Below are 23,913 nucleotides of genomic sequence, written 5' to 3'. Positions count from 1 at the left end.
ACATCCCTATATACTCCATGAGATGCAATTAATGAGTTCCATTAAAAGGAAGAGCAGTAAAAGGAATACCATTTAATGTCCATATAATAAATTAAGAATGATAATCAGATACATGTTCACCTCAAAAATCTTTACAAATAAGATAACATATTCAGTTAATACCAAAAAAGCATCTGTAAGAAACATTATTATATTCACATATATTTCAAAATCAGATAAGAATAGCTACTGTTAATGATATACAGTTAAGGCATCAAAATATGAGGAAAGTAAGAAAGTAATTAAAGTGAAAATCTGAATATCCTCTGAAGTGGAAGACAGAATTTGCAGTCTGGCAGGCCCACACAGATCATGCTAAGACATTCCATTTTATAATGGGAGGGATAAATCAATGTTAAGTCATAGCACTTCTTTGCTCTTTTTCATACATATGCAATTCAGTGAGACTCTTAACAGTAAAGCTTGACGACTACTTACCTCTGTTTCCCAGGTGACCTTAGCTGTGCAAAGACAGCAGTTGCACGAGGTTCTCAGGTACGTATGTGTCTCTCCCCAGTTGACACTGCACAAAGGTGACTATTACGTCCCTTACGAGCAGGTATCAAGTTTTCCTGGTTATGAACTTATCCACACAATTCTACGGCACAGACTACTTTGTGTCTGATGTACACTGCCAAAGAATGTTTTTTCCATCAAATTCACCCATGTTGTTGCACAAAGGCAGTGCTTTTTTCCCCCTTCTTTTTCGGTCACACCTGTGGCATATGGAAGTTCCAGGGATCGAATCCAGACCGCTGCTGGGACCTACACCACAGGGGTGGCAATGCTGGGTCCTTAAACTGCTACAGCACAGTGAGAAATCCAAAAGCAGCACCTTGAAGCCCTGGTTTTCTTCCATTTAATCTTTTTTTTTTTTTTTTTTTTTTTTTTTGCTTTTTAGGGCCGCACCCACAGCATATGAGGTTCCCAGGCTAGGGGTCTAATCAGAGCTACAGATGCTGGCCTACACCAAAGCCACAGCAACGGAGGATCTGAGCCGCGTCTGTGACCTACACTACAGCTCACAGCAACACTGGATCCTTAACCCACTGAGTTACGCCAGGGATCAGACCTGCAAGCTCATGGCTAAGTCACACTGCGCCACGACAGGAACTCCTCATTTAATCTTTGTTTCACTATTTATGTAAGGTTCTCATCGATGGATGTCATTTGAATTCATTCCAGATCATGGTTACTATGAAACAATTATAAACTCTCATGGCAGTATTTCTCAACAAAATATTAAAAAAAGAACGCTGGAGTTCCCATCGTGGCACAGCGGAAATGAATCCGACTAGGAACCATGAGGTTGCCGGTTCAATCCCTGGCCTTGCTCAGTGGGTTAAGATCCGGCGTTGCCATTAGCTGTGGTGTAGGTCACAGGCATAGCTTGGATCCAGCATCACTGTGGTTGTGGCGTAGGCTGGTGGCTACAGCTCCAATCTGACCCTTAGCCTGGGAACCTCCATATGTGTGGCCCTAAAAAGACAAAAACAAAAAACCATTTTTAAGGCTTCATTTTTCTAAAAGGACAAAAGACAAAAAAAATAAAAAGAATGCTGATATACATTCCATGACCCAGTGGGATTTACTGCAGAAATGCAAGGCTGGTTCTACATTCAAAACCAGTCAGACAATCCATCATATCAATAGGCTCCAGAAGAAAAATTATTTCATCACATCAATTGAAGGAGCAAAGATGTGACAAAATTCAACACCTGTTCATAAAGCTCTTAGTAAATGAGGAAGAAAAGCTTCTCAACTAGAAAAAAAAAATCTGTATAAAACCCCACAGTTATATTATTTAATGATGAAGCAATACTAATGCTTTCTCCCTAATATTAAAAACAAGAGGTGTGTGTCCTCTTTAACCATTTCTATTCAACACTGCACTGGAAATTCTAGCTAGTACAGTAAAGAAAGGAAAAGGAAATAAAAGGGACACATATGAAGAAGAAATAAGATATTCACTATGTGCTGATGACATTATCGTTTATGAAGAAAATTCTACAAACAGACCAAAAAACCCACAATAAAAAAAGAAGCCCTGCTAGAACCAATAACTGAGTCCAGAATGGTCATAAGATACAAAGTTGACATATAAAAACTGTCTTCTCTGTAATAGTAATGATAATGTGATAATGTGCAAACTGAAATTTAACCCTATGCCATGTAATGACCCTCCCCCCAAAAGTTGCCTGGATAAAAATCTAACAAAATATGTTCAGGTTCTGTAAGGTGAGAATTACAAAACACTAATGAAATAAATCAGAGTGTCTAAATAAATGGAGAAATACAATGTTCACGGAATGACTCAATATCATAAAGATGCCAAATCTCACCAAAATGATCCACAGATTAATGTAATTCTATAGAAATCCCACAAGATGTTTTGTAAGTAGAGATAAGCACATGATAAAATTCACACAGAAAACCAAAGGAAAAAGTGATATAGAAAGCTAAATCAATTTTTAAGAAGAATAAAGGGGAAATTACCCAATTATTTAATGACAGCCACAGTACTCAAGAGAGTGTAACATTAGCAGAAGTTTAAATACACAGATCAGGAGTTCCTGTTGTGGTGCAGCAGGAACGAATCCAACTAGGAACCATGAGGTTGTGGGTTCGATCAGTGGGTTAAGGACCTGGCGTGGCCGTGGGCTGTGGTGTGGGTCTCAGACTTCCACCCAACCCTCATACTTGATCTACTTGTTTATTTTTCCTTTACTTTCTGTGTGGTGCAACCTTCCCAGATGAATCCCTGTTCTTCCCTCTGACTGCGGTTTCCCAGATTCCTCCATAGAGAGCCTTCTTCAGGTCCACCTCGGTGGATTTTCTAGGGGTCGAAGTAGAGCCAGAACAAAATAAAACACATAGGGAGTTCCCATTGTGGCATAGCAGAAATGAATCCAACTAGTATTCACGAAGATGCGGGTTTGATCCCTGGCCTTGCTCAGGGGGTTTGAGATTCAGCATTGCTGTGAGCTGTGGCGTGGATCGCAGACATGGCTTGGAACCCTTGTTGCTGTGGCTGTGGTGTAGGCCAGCAGCTGAAGCTCTGATCCGACCCCTAGCCTGGGAAGTTTCATATGCCGCACCTTCGGCCCTAAAAAAAGCAAAATAAATAAATAAATAAGTCTTAAAAATGTAGTACAATGGGCCAATTCATACGTACATCTTCATCTTCTTAAGTAAGAAAGCATAACTGGAGTTCCCGGCATGGCTCAGTGGTTAACGAACTTGACTAACTTCCATGAAGATGCAGGTGTGATCCCTGGCTTTGCTCAGTGGGTTAAGGATCTGGAATTGCCGTGAGCTGTGGTGTAGATCACAGATGTGGCTTGGATCTGGCATTGCTATGGCTGTAGCATAGGCCGGTGGCTATAGCTCTGATTAGACTCCTAGCATGGAAATCTCCATATGCCTTGGGTACGGTCCTGAAAAAAAAAAAAGAAAAGAAAGCATAATTAAAACCTTCATATTTCTCATAAAGACATGTACTACTCAAGGGTAGAGACAGTGTTGGAGAAGAGAGACAGTCTTCAGGCAATGTCTTCACATGTACCCTCAACTATTCTGAAACTGGAGAGCAGTGCCTGTATATATGACACAAATAAAAGAAACGAGGCCCCTGATCTCTGCAACAACACCGCCCTTACCCCAAATAAACTAAGAAAGGGATGACAAATTGGCATAGGCTCATCAGAGAACCACGAAAGAAGCTGCACTTGCATTTCACTCTCATTTCTTTTCGATGTCTCCTCTCTTTTGTTTATATATCCCTGAGATAATTTTGCAGTGTAAACTAAGGGGAAAGATGTGGCTAAAGGTTTTGGTAAGTGCACAATAAGGACTGAACCACTCTCCTGGGTGAACTTTCAGATACAGAGTAAGTTTCTAGGCCCATTTCAAACATAACTCTTTAGATGACAACTGACAACCTGCAACAAGTTTTCTCCCAGAGAAGAAAACTGTGGGGTTTCTCTTTGGTATGAATGATCAGATTCTGAGTAAGACGTTTCCTCTAGCAAAAGATTTTACCCAGTGGTTACATTCAAAAGTCTTTCTCCAAAAGGAATTCCTAGAGGCTGACCAGGGACTAACCAAATGTGAAGGGTCTTCCCACATTTTTCACGGTGACAGGGTTTCGCCCAGAATGAACCCTTTGATGCTGAGTGAGGGAGGAGCTGCGACTGAAGGCCTTTCCACACTCACTGCACTTGTAAGGCTTCTCTCCCGTGTGGATGATGGCGTGTCGAATAAGGTTTGTGCTCCAGCAGAAGGTTTTCCCACACTCGAGGCATTCGTAGGGCTTCTCGCCACTGTGAATCCGCTGGTGCCTTGTCAGGCCCGACCTGCGGTTAAAGGCCTTCCCACACTCGGTGCACTCATAGGGCTTCTCCCCAGTGTGGATGCTGAAGTGCCGAATGAGACCTTTCCGAGTGCTAAAGGCTTTCTCGCATTCTCTGCCTTCAAAAGGTTTCTCTCCAAAGCGGACCTTCTTATGCGAGATAAAAGTATAACAGTAGGTGAAGGCCTTTCCACCTTCAGTGCACACATAGGGCTTCTCTCCAGTGTCGATGATGGTGTGTCAAATGAAGTTTGCCCTTTGGCAAAAGGCATTGCCACACTCTACACATTCATAGGGCTTTTCTCCACTGTGAATCCGCTGGTGTCTGGTGAGGTACGCCCTGCGATTAAAGGCCTTCCCACACTCCATGCACTCACAAGGCTTCTCTTCAGTGTGGATGCTCCAGAGTCAAATGAGGTCTGACCTATTGCTAAAGGCTCTCCCACATGCTCTGCATTCATAGGGCTTCTCTCCAGTGTGGGCCCTTTTATGCAAGATGAAGATGGAGCAGTGAGTAAAGGCCTTTCCACCCTTTTTTTTTGTCTTTTGTCTTTTGTTGTTGTTGTTGTTGCTATTTCTTGGGCCGCTCCCGAGGCATATGGAGGTTCCCAGGCTAGGGGTTGAATCGGAGCTGTAGCCACCGGCCTACACCAGAGCCACAGCAATGCGGGATCCGAGCCGCATCTGCAACCTACACCACAGCTCACGGCAACGCCGGATCGTTAACCCACTGAGCAAGGGCAGGGACCGAACCCGCAACCTCATGGTTCCTAGTCAGATTCGTTAACCACTGCGCCACGACGGGAAATACGGCCTTTCCACATTTACTGCATACATAGGGCTTCTCCCCAGTGTGACTCCGCTGGTGCTGTCTGAGGTGTGACCTCGAGGCATGTGTATGGCTTCTCTCCCGTGTGGATGACATAGTGCTGAATGAGGTCTGGGCTGTCCCAAAAGGCTTTCCCATATTCGATGCATTCAAAGGGTCTTGCTCCGCTATGAATCTGCTGGTGCCAGGTGAGATGTGACCTACGGTTGAAAGCTTTCCCACACGCCACACAAAGAACTTCTCTCCCGTGTGGATGATGTAGTATCGAAGGAAACCTGTCTTATCTCGAAAGGCGTTCCCACAGTTCTTGCACACAAAGGGTCTTTCCCCGGTGTGTCTCCTCTTATGTAAGACAAAACTGGAGCAGTGGGTGAAGGCCTTTCCGCACTCACTTCACCTGTACGGCTTCTCTCTACTGTGGATCCGCTGGTGCTGTGAGGTAGGACTTGCAGTTGAAGGCCTTCCCGCACTCCATGCACTCGTAGGGCCTCTCCCCAGTGTGGATCGTGTGGTGCTGGAGCAGGTATGTGCTCTTAATAAACGTTTTCCCACACTCCGTGCCTTCATAGGGCTTCACCCCCGAGTGAATCCGCTCATGTCGATTAAGGAGGCAACTCTTGCTAAAGGCTTTCCCGTGTTCCTCTCGCTTATAGATGTTCCCCTTCACGTATCAAGGGTCTGCTCCATGGTCGGTGTGGGTCACCATGAAGAGTAGCTCCTGGAAAGACTTGCTCCTGCACAAGCCTTGCATGGAGACCCTCAGCTGTCCCTAAACCACCATGTCCAGGGCTCACTTTCCTAGGGAGCTTCTCTCTCTGGAAGCCTATCCCTGGCCTCAAGTGGCCCTCCTGTACTTCCAAGAGCCCATTTCCACCCTTGATTGGTCCCAACTGGACAGTCCCTGAGGCTCGCTGAGTCGGCTGTTCCCGGAGTGAGTCTCAGCTGAGTCCAGGAGAGAAGGGAGAGGCTCCCTGGGCTCAGGCTTTGTGTTGTCACCTGAAGGGAAGACAAGATACAAAAGGGCCTGTAAGCAATGGCACCACAGAAGAAACTACATCACCATGTTAGTGAGATGATGAAAACAGTGGCTCTGCACCTGCTGTGTTTTCAAATCTCTGAAACCCAGGTTTGCAATTTCTTTTTGGCTCTTGGATTCTAGAAAATTTTAGTGGGAAAACCCTGAGGGAGAGCCTGGACAGGGGACAGAATGTCTGAGACTAAGGTCCGGGAGACAGAGTCATGGTGACATGGGGTGGGCGAGTTTGCTCAAAGCCAGGACATCTCAAGATGCTACATGAAGCTGGCGAAGGGGCACCCAGTGCAGCCGAGGTGGGAGACAGGAAGAGGTTAGGGAAGCTTCCCAGAGAAGCCAGAGCTACGGAAGTGGTAGAAGTTGCATAGAGAGAAAATGGGAAAGCCCCTTTCAGGCTTAGGAAATAGAGCGGAACAAAGGCACAGAGCCTTACAGAATCAAGGAAGGAGCGGGTGAGGTGGGTGACAGTGGCGTTCTCAAGATGGGATTAGCGTCCTTACAAGAAGAGACACGAGAGAGCTTGCCTCTCTTCTCTGCCGTGTGAGGGTACAGCAAGAAGCCTGCCATCTGCACACCAAGGAACAGGCCCGTATCAGACACCAGCTCTGCCAGAAGCTCCATCCTGGACTTCCCAGCCTCTCCAACATGAGGAATAAATTTGTTCTTTAAGCTGCCCAGTCTGTTCCAGCAGCTCAGACTACAACAGGAAGCTCTGAGTAACAGTCTCATTCTGGAGATTGGTGATGTTAGGCACACCATTTTCTTTCTTTCTTTCTGTCTTTTCTAGGGCCGCACCTGCAGCATGTGAAGGTTCCCAGGCTAGGGGTCTAATTGGAGCAGTTGCTGCCAGCCTACACCAAAGCCACAGCAATGCGGGATCCCAGCCACATCTGCAACCTGCACCACAGCTCACGGCAATGCTGGATCCTTAACCCACTGAGTGAGGCCAGGGATCAAACCCACAACCTCATGGTTCCTGGTCGGATTTGTTAACCATTGAGCCATAGTGGGAACTCCAGGCATACCATTTTCAAAAAAGAAACGAATGAGTGGAGTACCTGTCGTGGCTCAGCAGTTAATGAACCCGACTGGGATCTGTGAGGATGTGGGTTTGATCCCTGGCCTCGCTCAGTGGGTTAAGGATCCCGAGTTGCTGTGGCTGTGGTATAGGCCAGCATCTGCAGCTCTGATTAGACCCCTAGCCTGAGAACTTCCATATGCCGTGGATATGGCCCTAAAAAAACAAAAAAACAACAACAACAACAAAAAAAAAAAAAAAAAAAAGAAATGAATGAGAAAATAATTTTGGAGTTTCTGTCGTGGCTCAGTGGTTAATGAATCCGACTAGGAACCATGAGGCTTCGGGTTCCATCCCTGGCCTAGATCAGTGGGTTGAGGATCTGGCATTGCTGTGGGCTGTGGTGTAGGTCGCAGACACAGCTCGGATCCCGAGTTGCTGTGGCTGTGGCGTAGGCCAGTGGGTATGGCTCCGATTGGACCCCTAGCCTGGGAACCTCTATATGCTGTGGGAACAGCCCTAGAAATGGCAAAAAAAGAAATAAAATAATTTCATTCCTACATCAATTAATCAAGGTCATTCATGGGTCAATGATGACAAGGTGCCCATAAAACCAAGGTTGATGATGAAATGAATCCTGTGCCTGAGGTCCATTAAATAAAGGTTAGAGGTTGTATGAGTATTGTGGTTAAGAGCTGGTCTCTAACCACAAAAACCCTAGGCTCAAAACCCAGAACTCAGTATTAGTCTTGTGGCATCGGGCAAGGCATTCCAATTCCACAGGGCTTCACTACCCTCTTCTGAAACGGAAAGCTAAAACTGAGCCTGCCTTGCAGAACCGCTGTGAGGATGAAATGCACCACACACCATGGTCAGCAGGGTGCCAGGCACGGGGCAAAAGATCAATGCACGTTAGTTTTACGTTTTAGGAGGGGTTCGTGCCAACAACGTATACCCGGGACCTAACTAGGAAGCCTGTAAACTGAGGATGTGAGAACGACAACATGTGCATTAACCTTGGAGAGCAATTAGGAGTGAAGAGAATGGGGAGTTCCCATTGGGGCTCAGTGGGTTGCAAACCCACCCAGTATCCATGAGAATGCGAGTTCAATCCCTGGCCCCGCTAAGTGTAGCTGTGGCTGTGGTGTAGGCCAGCAGCTGCAGCTCCCATTCAACCCCCAGCCTGGGAACATCCACATGCTGCAGGTATGACCCTCAAAAGACCAAAAAAAAAAAAAAAAGAAAAAAAGAGTTCCCATCGTAGCACAGCAGAAACAAATCCGACTAGAAACCATGAGGTTGCAGGTTTGATCCCTAGCCTTGCTCAGTGGGTTAAGGATCCAGCATTGCCATGAGGTGTGGTGTAGCTCACAGATACAGCTCGGATCTGGCGTTGCTGTGGCCATGGTGTAGGCCAGCAGCTACAGCTCCGATTGGACCCCTAGCCTGGGAGCCTCCATATGCCAAGAGTGCAGCCCTAAAAAGACCAAAAAAAAGTCTGTGCTGTGTCCTGAGCTCACACGGCCGTGGAGGTAAGAGTGCTGGCTCTGGAGCAGAACACCTCGGCTCAAATTCTGCCTGTGCCATGTGACTGGATGTTGGACAGATTACTTTGCTGGTTCCTGTCTCAATTTCCTCGTCTGAAAAGCTGACTCTCAGCTTCTGACTCACAGGCTGTCATGAAGGCTAAATGAGAAAATGTCTGTAAAGCGCTGGGCACATGCCAGACACTGCTAGAGAGCTGAGTAAATTGTGGGCCGTGACTCCTTATGGTTAGTCTTTTTTTTTTTTTTTTTTTTTTTTGTCTTTCTGCCATTTCTTGGGCCGCTTCCACGGCATTTGGAGGTTCCCGGGCTTGGGGTCGAATCGGAGCTGTAGCCCCCGGCCTACACCACAGCCACAGCAACACAGGATCCTAGCCTCGTCTTCGACCCACACCACAGCTCACAGCAACGCCAGATCCTTAACCCACTGAGCAAGGCCAGGGATCGAACCCACAACCTCATGGTTCCTAGTCGGATTCGTTAACCACTGCACCACGACGGGAACTCCGTGACTCCTCATGGTCAGGGTCGCTGCTGTACTCGAAGCTGAGGAGCAGCAGTGTAAGGAGCAGTTTCAGTGCTGTGGTGCAGAAGAACCTGCCCCAAGACTGCAAAGAACAAAGGGAACATGTCACTAAGAGCTGCCAGGGATAGAGTTCCTGCTGTGACACAGTGGGTTAAGAATCCGACCAAGGTAGCTCCAGTTATTATGGAGGCTCGGGTTCGATCCCTGGCCCAGTGCAGTGGGTTAAAGGATCCAGCACTGCTGCAGGAGTGGCATAGGTTACAACTGTGGCTCAGATTCAATCCCTGGCCTAGGAACTTCCATATGCAGAGAGTGCAGCCGTAAAATTTAAAAAAAAAAAAAAAAAAAAAGAGCTGCCAAAGGTGGGGACAGATGGACTCTTTGATGGGTAAATGGTGGGAAGGTGAAAGGGGCAGGCACCCTGCACAACTGTTGGGCAGTTTCTATCAAAGCTGAACACAGAGCTACTCCAAGCCCTGAGCGGATCCTTACCAGGGCATGTTTCTAGTGTAAATCGGTGCTTACACGCACCAAAAACATCACATGAATACTCTCAGCAGCATTACGCTGAAAACAACAGGAACGCTCATCAGGAAGGGACCGGATAAGTGAAGAGCCATGTGTCACACAATGAGATAGGTCACTGCATTGAGAGTAAGCAAACTCCAACCACAACCACATGAAATGAATCTCAGACATAACGATGATCAAAAGAAGACAGATGAGGCGTTCCGGTTGTGACGCAGAAGAAACGAATCCGACTAGTAACTGTGAGGTTGCGGGTTTGATCTCTGGCCTCGATCAATGGGCCTGGGAACCTCCACATGCCACAGGTATGGCCCCAAAAAGCCAAAAAAAAAAAAAACAAAAACAAAAGGACAGGTGTGACACAGCACACTGTGGGGTTCAATAGTCAAAACTAATCAATGTGGAGTTCACGTCATGGCTCAGTATCCAAGAGGACACGAGTTCAAGCCTTGGCCCTTGCTCAGTTAAGGGCAAGGATCCTGTGCTGTCATGAGCTGTGGCGGCAGATGCGGCTCGGATCCCGAGGTGCTGTGACTCTGGCATAGGCCGGCAGCTGCAGCTCTGATTGGACCCCTTCCCTGGGAACTTTCATATGCTGTGGGTGTGGCCAAAACCAAAAATAACGACCAAAAAAAAAAAAAACCTAATTGATGCCAACACTCTAAATCGGGGTTACTAAACACACAAGGGTCTATCAAAGGCATGCAATCCTGATGAGGAGCTGGAAACTTTTTACATATATTGACTGAGACGGTGCTTACGTGGGTTAAACACACACAAGCATTCGAGAAGCTGACCTTAGAAGATGCTTACACAACACAGCATGTGAGTTATACCTGATTCAAAAAGTGCAAGAAAATTAGAGTTCCCGTCGTGGTGCAGTGGTTAACGAATCCGACTGGGAACCATGAGGTTGTGGGTTCGATCCCTGGCCTTGCTCCGTGGGTTAAGGATCTGGCATGGCCGTGAGCTGTGGTGTAGGTTGCAGATGCGGCTCGGATCCCGCGTTGCCGTGGCTCTGGTGTAGGCTGGCGGCTACAGCTCCAGTTAGACCCCTAGCCTGGGAACCTCTACATACTGCAGGTGTGGCCCTACAAAAGGCAAAAAGGCAAAAAGGCAAAAAAAAAAAAAAAAAAAAAAAAGCGCAAGAAAATTATAGTAAACAGGATGCATGGCGCTCAAGTGTAGACATCTCTTGCAAGAAACGAGACAGCTTCTCTTGGAGGTCGCTGGTGGCCTAGCAATTAAGGATCCAGAATTGTCACTGCTATGGCTTGGGTCACTGGTGTGGCGGGGGTTTAATCCTTGCCCAGGAACTTCCACATGTCACTAGAGAGGCAAAAAAAAAAAAAAAAAAAAAAAAAAAAAAAGGCACAATGGGGTCATGCAATTTCCCCAGGGCCACAAGGCTGTGTGATATGTCACAGCTACATTTTATTTTATTTTTAAAATTTTTTTTTCAATATCTATATACTTTTATTATTATTTTTTGCCTTTTAGGACCGCACCTGCAGCATATGGAAGTTCCCAGGCTAGGGGTCGAATCGGAGCTACAGCCGCTGGCCTACGCCACGGCCATAGCAACGTGGGATCCGAGCTGTGTCTGTGACCTACACCACAGCTCACAGCAACGTGGGATCCTTAACCCACTGAGCGAGGCCAGGGATAGAACATCGTCCTCATGGATCCTACAAAAGAGAACTCCCAGGCCAATATTAATCAAAATAATCCAAATAATCTAGTTCTAATTTACAACAATAACCATTAGGAGTTCCCGTCGTGGCGCAGTGGTTAACGAATCCGACTAGGAACCATGAGGTTGCAGGTTCGATCCCTGCCCTTGCTCAGTGGGTTAACGATCCGGCGTTGCCATGAGCTGTGATGTAGGTTGCAGACGCGGCTCGGATCCCGCGTTGCTGTGGCTCTGGTGTAGGCCGGTGGCTACAGCTCCGATTCAACCCCTAGCCTGGGAACCTCCATATGCCGCGGGAGCGGCCCAAGAAATAGCAACAATAACAACAACAACAACAACAAAAAAGACAAAAGACAAAAAAAAAAAAAAAAAAACAACAATAACCATTAGCATTAGACCCTGTTTTCTTAACTTGTTCATGAAAATGCAGCAGGAGCCATTTTATGAATAACTTGATGAAATGTGGAATCATATCTGTTATTTTATCATAACCACAATAATAATCTTATGCAAACTGCTGTGTGATCTTGGGCAAATCACCTGACCCCTCTGGGCCTCAGAAGACCAGCCTAAGACATTTGGGGATGGTTACTGCACCATCACCACCATCATCACTACCATTTATTGAGAGCTTTTTAATTGTCAGGTTATTGTGCCAAGCACTGTAAAGTCTCATCTCGTTTAATCCTCTCAATAATCCCACTAGGTACCACCTTCCACTGTGAGGAAATCGCAGCTCAGAGAAGTCAAAGTGCACAGCTACATTTTAAACACAGGGAGCCCAGAGCCTGAACTTACCTGAGAGCCCCTCCAAGAGCAGTGAACAGTGTAATGGGGCTGGGGAGCAGAGACGCAGGACCACAGGTTTAAAGGCTCCATGGGCTTGGATCCCCCAAGAAAATTCTCAGATTTGAGAGGCAGTGGTCAACGTGCTGTCTCTGTGAGCTGCTGCGACCCCCACACGCCAGCTGTTGGCACTTACCGGGGCAGGAGCCTGGGGAGAGGCCTCTGCTCAACACCTGTAACTCGAGCTGGGCTCCAATGGGTAGATCAGCTCTGGTTTGGGCAGAGGACAGCCTGCCTGTTCATGAAGAAAGAGAACATGGGGATTTTGGTGAGAAGAAAGAAACCACTCAGCCGAGATGGGGACGGCAGGATTTGGAGGGGACCCCAGAACGCAGCTGCTGCCAAACATGCAGACAAGAGGCCCCACCTGGGAGACCAGCTGTAAACACACCATCCTTTGTACCCAAAGACTGTAGACCTTGGTGGTAGCTGTGTAGACAGCACCAATTCCCTTTGCTCTCCATCCCACAGAATCCTAACATTGTTCAGAGAGATTTTCTGAACATTTTTTTTCCCCAGGGCCACGCCTGCAGCACATGGAAATTCCCAGGCCAGGGATCGAACCCTTGCCACTGCAGGGACAACACTGCATCCTTAACCCACTGTGACAGAGGAGAATTCCTTGATTTTCTGCAGTTCTTTTTTGTGTCTGTTCTTTAAGTCTGTTTAATTTTAGGGCCACACCCCCGGCACACAGAAGTTCTCAGGCTAGGGGTCCAATGAGAGCTGTAGCTACCGGCCTACACCACAGTCACAGCAACGCCAGATTGGAGCCATGTCTGCAACCTATACCACAGCTCACGGCAATGCCAGATCCATGACCCGCTGAGCGAGGCCAGGGATCGAACCCCCAACCTCGTGGTTCCTAGTCAGATTTGTTTCTACTGTGCCCCGATGGGAATTCCAAGCTCAGAGATTCTTTAACTAACCACGTCCAGTCTACTAATATGTCCATCAAAGGCATTCTCCAGTATTATTTGATCTGTAGAATTTTTGAGTTCTTAAGCAGAATTTCCTTCAATCTGCTAACACTGCCCATCTGTTTTTGCATGCTGTCTACTTTGATTAATAATGATTTTAAAAAAATAAAATGAAATGAAAACGTGAGCTGTGGTGTAGGTCGCAGACATAACTCGCATCTGGCATTGCTGTGGCTGTGGTGTAGGCTGGCAGCTGTAGCTCTGATTCAATCCCTAGCCTGGGAACCTTCATATGCCATGGATGCGGCCCTACAAAGCAAAAAAAAAAAAGAAAAAAAATCTATATATCTATATCTATATCTACATATATATACACACACATACACACACACATATATATGCTAATACACACACACACACACACACACACACACGTATATGCTGAGGGCTTTAATGAACATTGTGATTTGAAATCCTTGATTTATGCCACGGGAGCGGCCCTTAAAAAGGCAAAAAGCCAAAAAAAAAAAAAAAAAAATCCTTGAGTTGAAAAGTTCCCGTCGTGGCGCAGTGGTTAACGAATCCAACTGGGAACCATGAGGTTGTGGTTCGATCCCTGGCCTTGCTCAGTGGGTTAAGAATCTGGTGTTGCCATGAGCTGTGGTGTAGGTCACAATGCGACTTGGATTCCACGTTGCTGTTGCTGTGGCTCTGGTATAGGCCGGCAGCTACGGCTCTGATTAGACCCCTAGCCTTGGAACCTCCATATGCCACGGGAGCAGCCCTGGAAAAGGCAAAAAGACAAAAAAAAAGTAAAAAGAAATAAAATAAAATAAAATCCTTGATTTGATAATTCCAATATCCCTGACATGCCTAGTTCTTTTTTTTTTGCCTGTACCCACAAGCATGTGGAAGTTTCGGGGATCAAACCCATGCCACAGCAGCAACACAAGCGACTGCAGTACCAACACCAGATCCTTAACCCACTGCGCCGCAAGGGAATTCCCAGAAGATGTTTTCTAATTCATCCAAGTCAGGGGCCTCAACCTCACTGTGTATCAGCAACACCTGGGGTGCCATGCTACCACGCAGAACAGTTCAAACAAAACCTCTAGGGTGAGTCCTAAGCATCCAGAGACTTAAACACTCCCCAGGTGATGGCAGCCAACCTGGTAGGCTCATCAGCCCTGGGCTCCGTCATCCCACAGACAGATCCAGCATTGTCACTGCAGCAGCTCGAAACACTGCTGTAGCTCCGTTCAATACCCGGCCTGGTGCGGTGGGTTAAAGGACCCAGCGTAGCCACAGCTGTGGCTTGGATTCAACTCCTGGCCCAGGAACTTCCATATGCTGCAGGAGGGGAACAAGAATAATAAATAGTAAACAGTAACTAATAAGGTAGATTGTTTTTTTCTCTTTAGGTTTTTATTTTTTCTATTACAGTTGATTTACATTATTCTGTCAATTTCTGCTGTATAGCAAAGTGACCCAGTCATGCAATAAGGTAGATTTTAATTCAACTAGATCAATAATAACTTGGAACATTGAGAGTTTAAATGCTCCATTACAAAGTCAAGGTTGGGGAGTTCCCGTCATGGTACAGCGGAAACGAATCTGACTAGGAACCATGGGGTTGCGGGTTCAATCCCTGGCCTCACTCAGTGGGTTGGGGATCTGATGTTGCCGTGAGCTGTGGTGTGGGCCACAGACGCGGCTCAGATCCCGAGTTGCTGTGGCTGTGGTGGAGGCCGGCAGCTGTAGCTCGGACTGGACCCCTCGCATAGGAACCTCCATATGCCTCGGGTGCGGCCCTAAAAAAAAAAGAAAGAAAAAAAAAATCTGCTGAACTTCTAGCCAGACTAACTTAAATACAGAGATTACTACTATCAGAAATGAAAGAGGGAACATCACTACAAATCCCATAGATTTTAAAAGGATATTATAGTAATGCTATTAACAACTCTAGCCTCATAAATTTGATAACCAAGATGAAATGAACCAATTACTTGAAAAACAACATCTGCTTAAACTCACACAAGAAGAAAGAGACATGTGAATAGGCTTTCATCTATTAAGGAAACAATCAAAAATTAATAACATTACAAAATAGAAAACACCAGGCCCCGAGAACTTCACTGGTGAATTCTACCAAACATGGAAGGAAGAAATTATACCACTTCTCTGCAATCTCTTCCAGAGACAGAAGCAGAGTGGATATTTCCCAACTCAATATATGGGGCCAACATTGTCAGACCAAGACATTATAGTAAAAGAAAAGTACACACAGTATCTCTTATAAACAAAAAAGGAAAAAAACTCTTCCACAAAACATGAGCAAATCAAACCCAACAATGTATAAAAACATTCACAATAACCAAGCAGGATTTATCCCAGGTACAGAAACCTAGAAAATCAAAATGTAACCCATCACATCGACGGGCTAAAGAAAAGAACTCGTAGGAGCTCCCTCATGGCTCAGTGGGTTAAGGATCTGGCACTGGCATTGCTGTGGCTTGGGTTTGAACCCTGGGAACTTCCACATGCCAAGGGCATAACCCCCCCAACCTGCCCCAGTCCCCAGCAAACTAGGAAGAGAGGGGGAACTTCCTCAATACAATAAAGAACATCTACCAGGAGTTCCCACTGTGGCACAATGGGATCAGCGGCATCTTGGGAGTGCTGGGATGCAGGTTCGATCCCCAGACCACACGGTGGGTTAAGGATCTGGCATAGCCACCGCTGCGGCTTAGGGCATAGCTGCAGCTTGGATCTGATCCCTGGCGCAGGAACTTCACATGCCTTGGGGAAGCCAAAAACAAAAAAAACAAAAAAAACCTATAGACATAGACCTCATACCCCTCACAAAAATTACCTCCTAGATCTAAATGTAAAACACAAAACCATAAAATTCCTGGAAGATATTATAGAAGGAAATCTCGATGACCGTGTGATAACTTTTTAGCTACAATGCCAAAGGTTTCATTCATGAAAGAAATGATGGATACGCTGGACTTCATAAAAATTAAAAACTTCTGCTCTGCCAAAGACAGTATCAGAAGAATAAGAAAGGCCACACACTAGGAGAAAACATTTGCAAACCTCATATCTGATAAAGGGCAGTTAACAAAAATACACAGCTCTTAAGATTAGATAATAAGAACACAAAAACACGTAACATTGCAAATTAACTATGCCTTAGTTAAAAAAAAAAGATTTTTAACTGAGGCAAATACCTTGACACCTCACCACAGAGCAAAGACCTTAAAAGAGACCTCACCAGGAGTTCCCACTATAGCTCAGCATGTTATTAACCCAGACAGTATTTGTGAGGATGTGGATCTTTACTGGCCTCGCTCAGTAAGTTAAGTATCCAGCATGGTTACGAGCTGGGGTATAGGTCACAGACATGGCTTGGATCCCACACTGCTGTGGCGCAGGCTGGCAGCCACAGCTCTGATTCAAGCCCTAGCCTGGGAACTTCCATATGCTCCGGGTACAGCCCTCAAAGTTAAAAAGAAAAAAGGAAGAAAAAGACATCTCATCAAAGACAACATACAGGTGGCAAATAAGCCTATGAAAAGATGCTCCACAGTGTACATCACCAGGGAAGCGCAAAAAAACAACGAGATACTACTGGTGTTCCCACTGTGGCGCAGTGCGTTAAGAATCTGACTGCTGGAGTTTCCGTTGTGGCGCAGTGGTTAATGAATCCGACTAGGAACCATGAGGTTGCGGGTTCGGTCCCTGCCCTTGCTCAGTGGGTTAACGATCCGGCGTTGCCGTGAGTTGTGGTGTAGGTCGCAGACGCGGCTTGGATCCTGTGTTGCTGTGACTCTGGCGTAGGCCGGTGGCTACAGCTCCGATTAGACCCCTAGCCTGGGAACCTCCATATGCCGTGGGTGTGGCCCTAGAAAAGGCAAAAAGACAAAAAAAAAAAAAGAAAAAGAAAAGAAAAGAAAAGAAAAGAAAAAAAGAAAAAAAAAGAAAGAATCTGACTGCAGTGGCCCGGGTCTATGCAGAAATTTGGGTTCGATCCCCAGCCCAGTGCAGTGGATTGAAGGATCTGGCATTGCCACTACTGTGTCATCAGTTGAGGCTGCAGCTTGGATCTGATCCCTGGCCTGTGAACTCCATATGCTGTGAGGCGGCCAAAACAGAAAATAAATAAAACAAAATAAGATACCCCTGGAGTTCCTGTCCTGGCTCAGTGGTAATGAACCCAACTAGTATCCACGAGGACACAGGCTTGATCCCTGGCCCTGCTCAGTGGGTTAAGGATCCCACACTGCTGTGGCTGTGGTGTAGGCCAGTGGGTGCAGCTCTGATTCGACTTCCATACGTCGCTGGTGTGGCCCTAAAAACACAGAACACGGTCACCACCAAATACTGGTGAAGACGTGGGGCAGCGGAAGCCTCACTCGATGCTGGTGATCATGCAAGATGATACCAACATCTTGAAGACAGTTTGGTGGGGTTTTCTTTTTTTTGGATGTTTCCGAGGCATCACAAGTTCCCAGGCCAGGGACTGAACCCGAGCCACAGTAGTGACAATGCCGAATCCTTATTTGCTGGGCCACTAGGGAACTCCAAGTATCATTTATTCCACAAAACACAAAGGAGAGATTTTCACAACCAAAATGTGCCTTGTAAGTTGAATGGAATACGCTTCATGAGGGACTCACAGCAACAGCCCTATTTTCCTTACTTGCTAAGGACAGCATGCTGGGAGAATTACGTGAGGAAGGCACGAAGAGAGAAAGAAGACACACATGCAGAAAGAAAGAGATGTGCAGGCCTCAGCGAGCAAGGACCTCTTACTTTGGCAAAACAGCTGCAGCAGTAAAAGAACACTGTGAAAAGCAACTGCAGACCTGCAGAGAGAAGGCAGAACAAGAGAGCCAGAAGCTAGAGCACAATCGTGCTTCTCTAAGTCCCTATTCAGCCCCTCAAGGGGCCCGGCTGGAATTCCCACCTGCGGGTCTGCGAGCCCCCCACTTCCCCCCAGCATATCTTTCTCCTTTAGCCATGACAAAGCCAAACCATGTTTCTGGCCCAATCCTACCTAAGTGAGATGAAGGAGACCAGGAAGGAAGAGCTGAGTCTAGAAAACAATGGAAGCTGTGGGGCTACACAGGCCTCCTCAACCAGCCAGGCCTGGAGCCAGGGGGTCGCATGAAGGAGGTGACAGGTCCCCACGGGGCAGAGCTGGGAAGGCCTTACCCAGAGAGACCAGAAGCCTGCAGGTATCCAGCATCACCTCCTGATGCAGGGTCCTCTGGGTGGGGTCCAACTGCCCCCACTCCTCCTGGGTAAAAGTCGTGGCCACATCCTCATAAGTAACAGGCATCTGAAAAGTCAAATAGAGGCAGCTGTGTTGGTCTTGGAGCTTTGATGGAATCAAAGCCCATCTCTTTCCATGGCAAAGATGCAGAGACCAAACACCTCCTGAAGGCTGAGCTCTGTTCTGGACTCAAGAAGGCAGAGACTGTTTTGGACTGATCAGAGCGGTGTAGGAGAGAGAAGCCTCCTGGGTGGGACCAGTGGAGAATGACACAAGGTCAGGACCACTCTGCACAAACTGTGAGGCACCGAATGGTAAGCGCGCTAAGATGTCACAAAAATGGGAAAGATCTAGAGTTCTCGTTGTGGCTCAGCGGGTTGGGTACCTGATGTTGTCTCCATGGGGACGCGGGTTTGATCCCTGGCCTCACTCAGTGGGTTAAGGCTCTGGCATTGTTGCAGACTATGGGGTAGGTCACAGATGCAGCTCAGATATGGCATTGCTGTGGCTGCGGTGTAGGCCCTGGCTGCAGCTCTGATTCAACCCCTGGCCTGGGACTTTCCATATGCTGCAGATGGGCCATGATAAAAAAAAAAAAGTGGGGGGCAGATAATGATAATATAAACAACACCAGGAATTCTTTTTTGGTGCAGTGGGTTAAGGACCCGGCATTGTCACCACAGTGGCTCTAGTCGTTGCTGTGGTGTGGGTTTGATCCCTGGCCCAGGAACTTGCACATGCCTTGGGCATGGCCCAAAAAACCCAAACACACACAATACCAATAGTAATTATTGCAAGAGCGCTCCAGACTCGCCGGGTCTCACTGTGCGCCTGCCTCATGCTGAGGGCTTTACATGTCTTATTAAAGTGACTGAAATCCTCACCTCTGAAGTTGCATGCCTGGGGTTTGAATCCAAAGTCCTAAAATCAACATGTGACTGCAGTGTGACCATGTGGACCGTGCTTCATTTCTCTGAACCTTGGTTTCTGAGTCAGTACAATGATTCTCATTCAGAAACAATAGTGATGAGACTTAAAGAAAAATTATTTGTAAAAGAAACACTGGATGACTGGCCATAGCCTGTGAAGTCAATGCCATCCTCGTCTTCATGTCAGGCAGGGGACCTGAGGTCCAGGGAGCTCCACCCGTTCACCCAAAGATTATGTGTGTTGTGACCAGAGGCAGGATTCAAACCCAGATTCCTCTAGTCTGGTGTCTGATAGGGTAATCCTGACCCGTTAACAAAGTGAAATCGAAGTTAATGAAGATGTGAAACATTTTAAATAAATTTCTCAGTTATACAGCCACCACTGAAAATAATTCGGCATTCACGGTCAGAGAAGCAGACACATCACCACCCATGTCCAGGTGACGGAACCTGCCTGGGAGGTGGCAGGGCCTGGAAGAGCTCCCATTGCCTTCTGAACCTTGGAGACTCCCAGGGAGAATCCACCATGAGCCATCACTTCTTTTTTCTCCCTGATCCCAGAAAGCACATATCCCAGAAGAAAGAACACTTCAGGACCAAGGACCAAGAATTGCTGAGGACAATGCCGGCTGCAGCCAGGAGAACAGCAGCCTCTGATTGGCCACAGTGTCTGTTCTGGCTGAGAGAGTAGGATGGAACATTTAGCAAATGACCACACTGTGGTGCTCCCAGGATGTGTCTCAGCAGATGGGGGTGGGTGGGTGGAAGGGGGCAGGAGACCTGGCAACAACATTGGTCCTCTGGGGACTCCTTAAACAACCAATGCACCTTTCTTCTGAGGGAGTGGGGGGGTCCACACACTTCCACCTGCTGAAATGCCATGTCCCCAGCTTATGCCAAGACCATCTACTGGAAGGAAGCCCACCTGGCTTGCAAAGCTTGCTTTAGGTGTCACCTCCTGGCCTCCCTATCCACTGTCCATGGAGAGAAGGGTAAAAACACAGGCTGTGGCGGTCGACATACTGGTTGTTGGTTTCTGCTACCCCCTTTTTTTTTTTTTTGTCTTTTCTAGGGCCAGTCCTGTGGCATATGGAGGTTCCCAGGCAAGGGGTCTAATCGGAGTTGTAGCCACTGGCCTGTGCCAGAGCCATAGCAACGAGGGATCCGAGCCGCGTCTGCAACCTACACCACAGCTCATGGCAATGCCAGATCCTTAACCCACTGAGCGAGGCCAGGGATCAAACCCGCAACCTCATGGTTCCTAGTCGGATTTGTTAACCACTGAGCCACGACGGGAACTCCAGTTTCTACTTAAGAGCTGCAGTCAACTGCGGCAAGTAACTGAACCTCTCAGGGCCTCAAGTTGTTCTTGCAGAAAGCAGTGATGATAGGACTTCCTTTTGTGGCACAACGGAAATGAATCCGACTAGGAACCATGAGGTTGGGGGTTCGATCCCTGGCCTGGCTCAGCGGGTCATGGATCCAGCGTCGCCGTGAGCTGTGCTGTAGGTCGCAGACGAAGCTTGGATCCCATGTTGCTGTGGTTGTGGCACAGGCCTGCAGCTGTAGCTCCAATTCAACCCTAGCCTGGGAACCTCCATATGCTGTGGGTGCGACCCTAAAAAGACGAAATAAAGAAAGGAAGGATGGAAGCAAGCAAGCAGGCAGTGACAATAACAGGACCTAGCTCCGAAGAGATGACGATTAAACAACGTGATACGTTATGCCTGCCTGTCAGGTAACAGCAAGGACTCACTGAAGGACGACTATTAGGAGTATTTCTTTACCACTGTCTTTGCTCCCACAATATTCTGGACAAATCCAACCAGACACCCTTATTTAACTTTGCCAGGTTCCTTACACAGAAATGCCAGAACATGAGCAAGCAGGGAAGGGACCATTCTATTCTAACGACTAGGAACGGCCTCTTCAAAGAGAAGACATCTGCGCAGAGGCCAGAGGGATGTGAGAGACAAGTCCTGCAAAGACGAAGGAACAGCATTCCAGGCAAAGGCCAATGCAAATACAAAGTTCGGGGACGGGGTGGGGATGTGACAGAGAACTTATCAAGGTCGGGTTGTTGTGTCTAGAGCACTTCGAGCGGGGAAGGTGGGGAAACCGGGATTATAAGCGTGATGGGAAGGAGGCATCTTTCATGCACTGAAAAAACGCCTGTCAGGGATCCGACACTGTGGTAAGAATGCAGAGAAAATGAAGGGCCAGCGCCACGTGGTGCAATAAACGACAAGGACAAAGAGAAACCCAATGGCTAACAGCCTCCGCCTGCTCAGACGCCCTCTCCGAACCAGCAGAGAAGGAGCAACACCAGAAACATCGTCCACTCACCCAGGCCGGGTCCATCCATGTTGCCGCCATCGCGGGACCCTGAAGGGAGAGCGGGCCCGGAGAGGCGGCGACAGAGGCGGCCCCAACCCAGGCCGCGGAACCCGAGCAGGGGTACCCGGCTGGCCGCCGCACTCCAAGACTCAGGCCACTCGGTGTGAAACGCGCGCGAGGCCCAGGCTTTCGCGTCAGGGCTGCGGGGGCCACGGCCCGGGATCCCGCGGGACCCCTCCAAGGATCGGGGCGGCTGTCGAGCTGGTACCACGCGGAGGTGAGACGCGCTCTCCCACCGAGGGAACGGCTCACGGGTCCAGGTGCCTCAGCTGGGGAAGACCCACCTGGCACAGACAGATGACGTAGGCTCACAGGGGCCGGAAGTCCCGTCTCCGCGGCGCCGGCCGCAGGAAACGCCCGGTCCTGGGTGGTCCTTGGGCCGGCATCCGCCCAAACATGCGGCGCTCAGCCTTCTGGGTAACGTAGTTTTTTCCTTGCAAGCAACCATGCGATGGAATTTTCCAAGCCCGTTTTCTCATTGGGCCGAGAGAGCCGCCTCAGATCCGCGTGTTCCCGGTGGACACAACGCGGGGGAAACCAATGAGAAGGGACGAAACCACTCATTATACTCCTGGGGAAATGGAGGCTCAGGGGATAAAGACGTTTGTCTGGGGTCAAGGCCACGTGCAAAGGCGCAGAAGCTGATCCTCAACTATACTCAGCTCTCCGCTAACGCCAGGCGCTTTCTCTCTTCTCTAGGGCCTCTTGTAGGAGTGGCGAATAAATGATCAAAGTAACCGCCGGAAGACGACTCCGGAAGTCCCGCTCTGACATTTTGGGAAGGCACAGACCTTAAAACTCTTGGGCCTTCTTAGGGCCAGAGCCTCCTCTAAGTAATGCACAGACCTTTTTGAGTAACGGAGTTGGCCGGGAAAACCCACAGTGGTTTGCCCTCCTCTGAGGTGGGGAGACTGAAGGTTAAGCTCAGGACTTAAGCTTTGGCACAGTCAGTTTGAAATTATCTGTAAGATCACAAAGCGCGTCCCCTGATGCACTTCCACCTGTCCGAATCTTAGGAGAGATTTTTGGGCCTGGGTATGGAAATTTCGGAGTTGTTAGGCTAGTCTATTATTTCAAGTCATTATACTGGGTAAGACCATCAATGGAATGAGTGTAGGTGGAGAAAGGAATTGATGGGGTGAACACTGGACCAAAAAAGTCATGTTAGGAATTCTAACCATCCTTCAAGAATTGTATTATGCAGGGAGTTCCTGTCGTGGCGCAGCGGTTAATGAATCCGACTAGGAACCATGAGGTTTCGGGTTCAATCCCTGGCCTTGCTCAGTGGGTTAAGGATCCGGCGTTGCCGTGAGCTGTGGTGTAGGTCGCAGATGCGGTTCGGATCCTGTGTTGCTGTGGCTCTGGCCTAGGCTGGCAGCTACAGCTCCGATTCAACCCCTAGCCTAGGAACCTCCATATGCCGCAGGAGCGGCCCAAGAAATGGCAAAAAGCCAAAAAAAAAAAAAAAAAAAAAAAAAAAAAAAGTATTATGCAGTCTTAGAAGTCCCCATCAGTGACAGTTTTGGTGTTTTTTGTTTTTAGTTGGTTGGTTGGTTGGTTTTTTGTTTGTTTGTTTTGTCTTTTCTAGGGCTGCACCCGCAGCATATGGAGGTTGCCAGGCTAGGGGTTTAATCAGAGCTGTAGCCACGGGCCTACACCACAGCCACAGCAACGTGGAATCCCAGCGGCGTCTGTGAACTACACCACAGCTCATGGCAACACCGGATCGTTTAACCCACTGAGTGAGGCCAGGGATTGAACCCGCAAACCCCTGCATGGTTCCTAGTCGGATTTGTTAACCACTGCGCCACAACGGGAAATCCTGGTGTTTTTTGTTTTGTAACTATGAGACAATAAAATCGTTTTGAATGAATTGAGGATACATGGTGATGAAACTAGAAACAGGATGTGCATTTGACCCTGCTGCTTTGTCACAACTAATTACTACATACATCACAAAGGAGTCAATCTCCTCCTTC

The 23,913-nt window shown here is 47.7% G+C and overlaps 1 protein-coding gene and 2 pseudogenes across 3 annotated transcripts; all 3 read right to left on the bottom strand.

Moving 5' to 3' along the window:
- Positions 1 to 57: 57 nt before the first annotated feature.
- Positions 58 to 5,214, bottom strand: LOC110261382 (uncharacterized; annotated as a pseudogene). The gene is made up of 2 exons (XR_014808619.1): positions 5,182 to 5,214; positions 58 to 5,035 (listed from the first exon to the last, which is right to left on the bottom strand). The product of XR_014808619.1 is annotated as an uncharacterized LOC110261382 (transcript).
- Positions 58 to 22,246, bottom strand: LOC110261317 (zinc finger protein 805). 2 transcript variants are annotated; one of them, XM_084962439.1, is made up of 5 exons: positions 21,884 to 22,246; positions 18,548 to 18,674; positions 18,146 to 18,198; positions 12,544 to 12,642; positions 58 to 6,215 (listed from the first exon to the last, which is right to left on the bottom strand). In XM_084962439.1, the coding sequence occupies exons 1-4, from the start codon at positions 21,911 to 21,913 to the stop codon at positions 12,574 to 12,576; spliced, it is 279 nt and encodes a 92-aa protein (XP_084818565.1). In that variant the 5' UTR covers positions 21,914 to 22,246; the 3' UTR covers positions 58 to 6,215; positions 12,544 to 12,573. The 2 variants fall into 2 exon arrangements, with proteins under 2 accessions (XP_084818565.1, XP_084818567.1); XM_084962441.1 differs by lacking the exon at positions 58 to 6,215 and adding an exon at positions 11,061 to 11,197.
- Positions 5,215 to 6,873, bottom strand: LOC146402504 (uncharacterized; annotated as a pseudogene).
- Positions 22,247 to 23,913: the final 1,667 nt, after the last annotated feature.

This window comes from Sus scrofa, chromosome 6 (genome assembly GCF_054392235.1).
Source record: "Sus scrofa isolate SSC_HxYL_T2T_F1_AM1 chromosome 6, Sscrofa_HxYL_maternal_Yorkshire_Landrace_v2.0, whole genome shotgun sequence".
Classification (NCBI taxonomy): domain Eukaryota; kingdom Metazoa; phylum Chordata; class Mammalia; order Artiodactyla; family Suidae; genus Sus; species Sus scrofa.
This window is presented reverse-complemented; position numbering and strand designations above follow the sequence as displayed.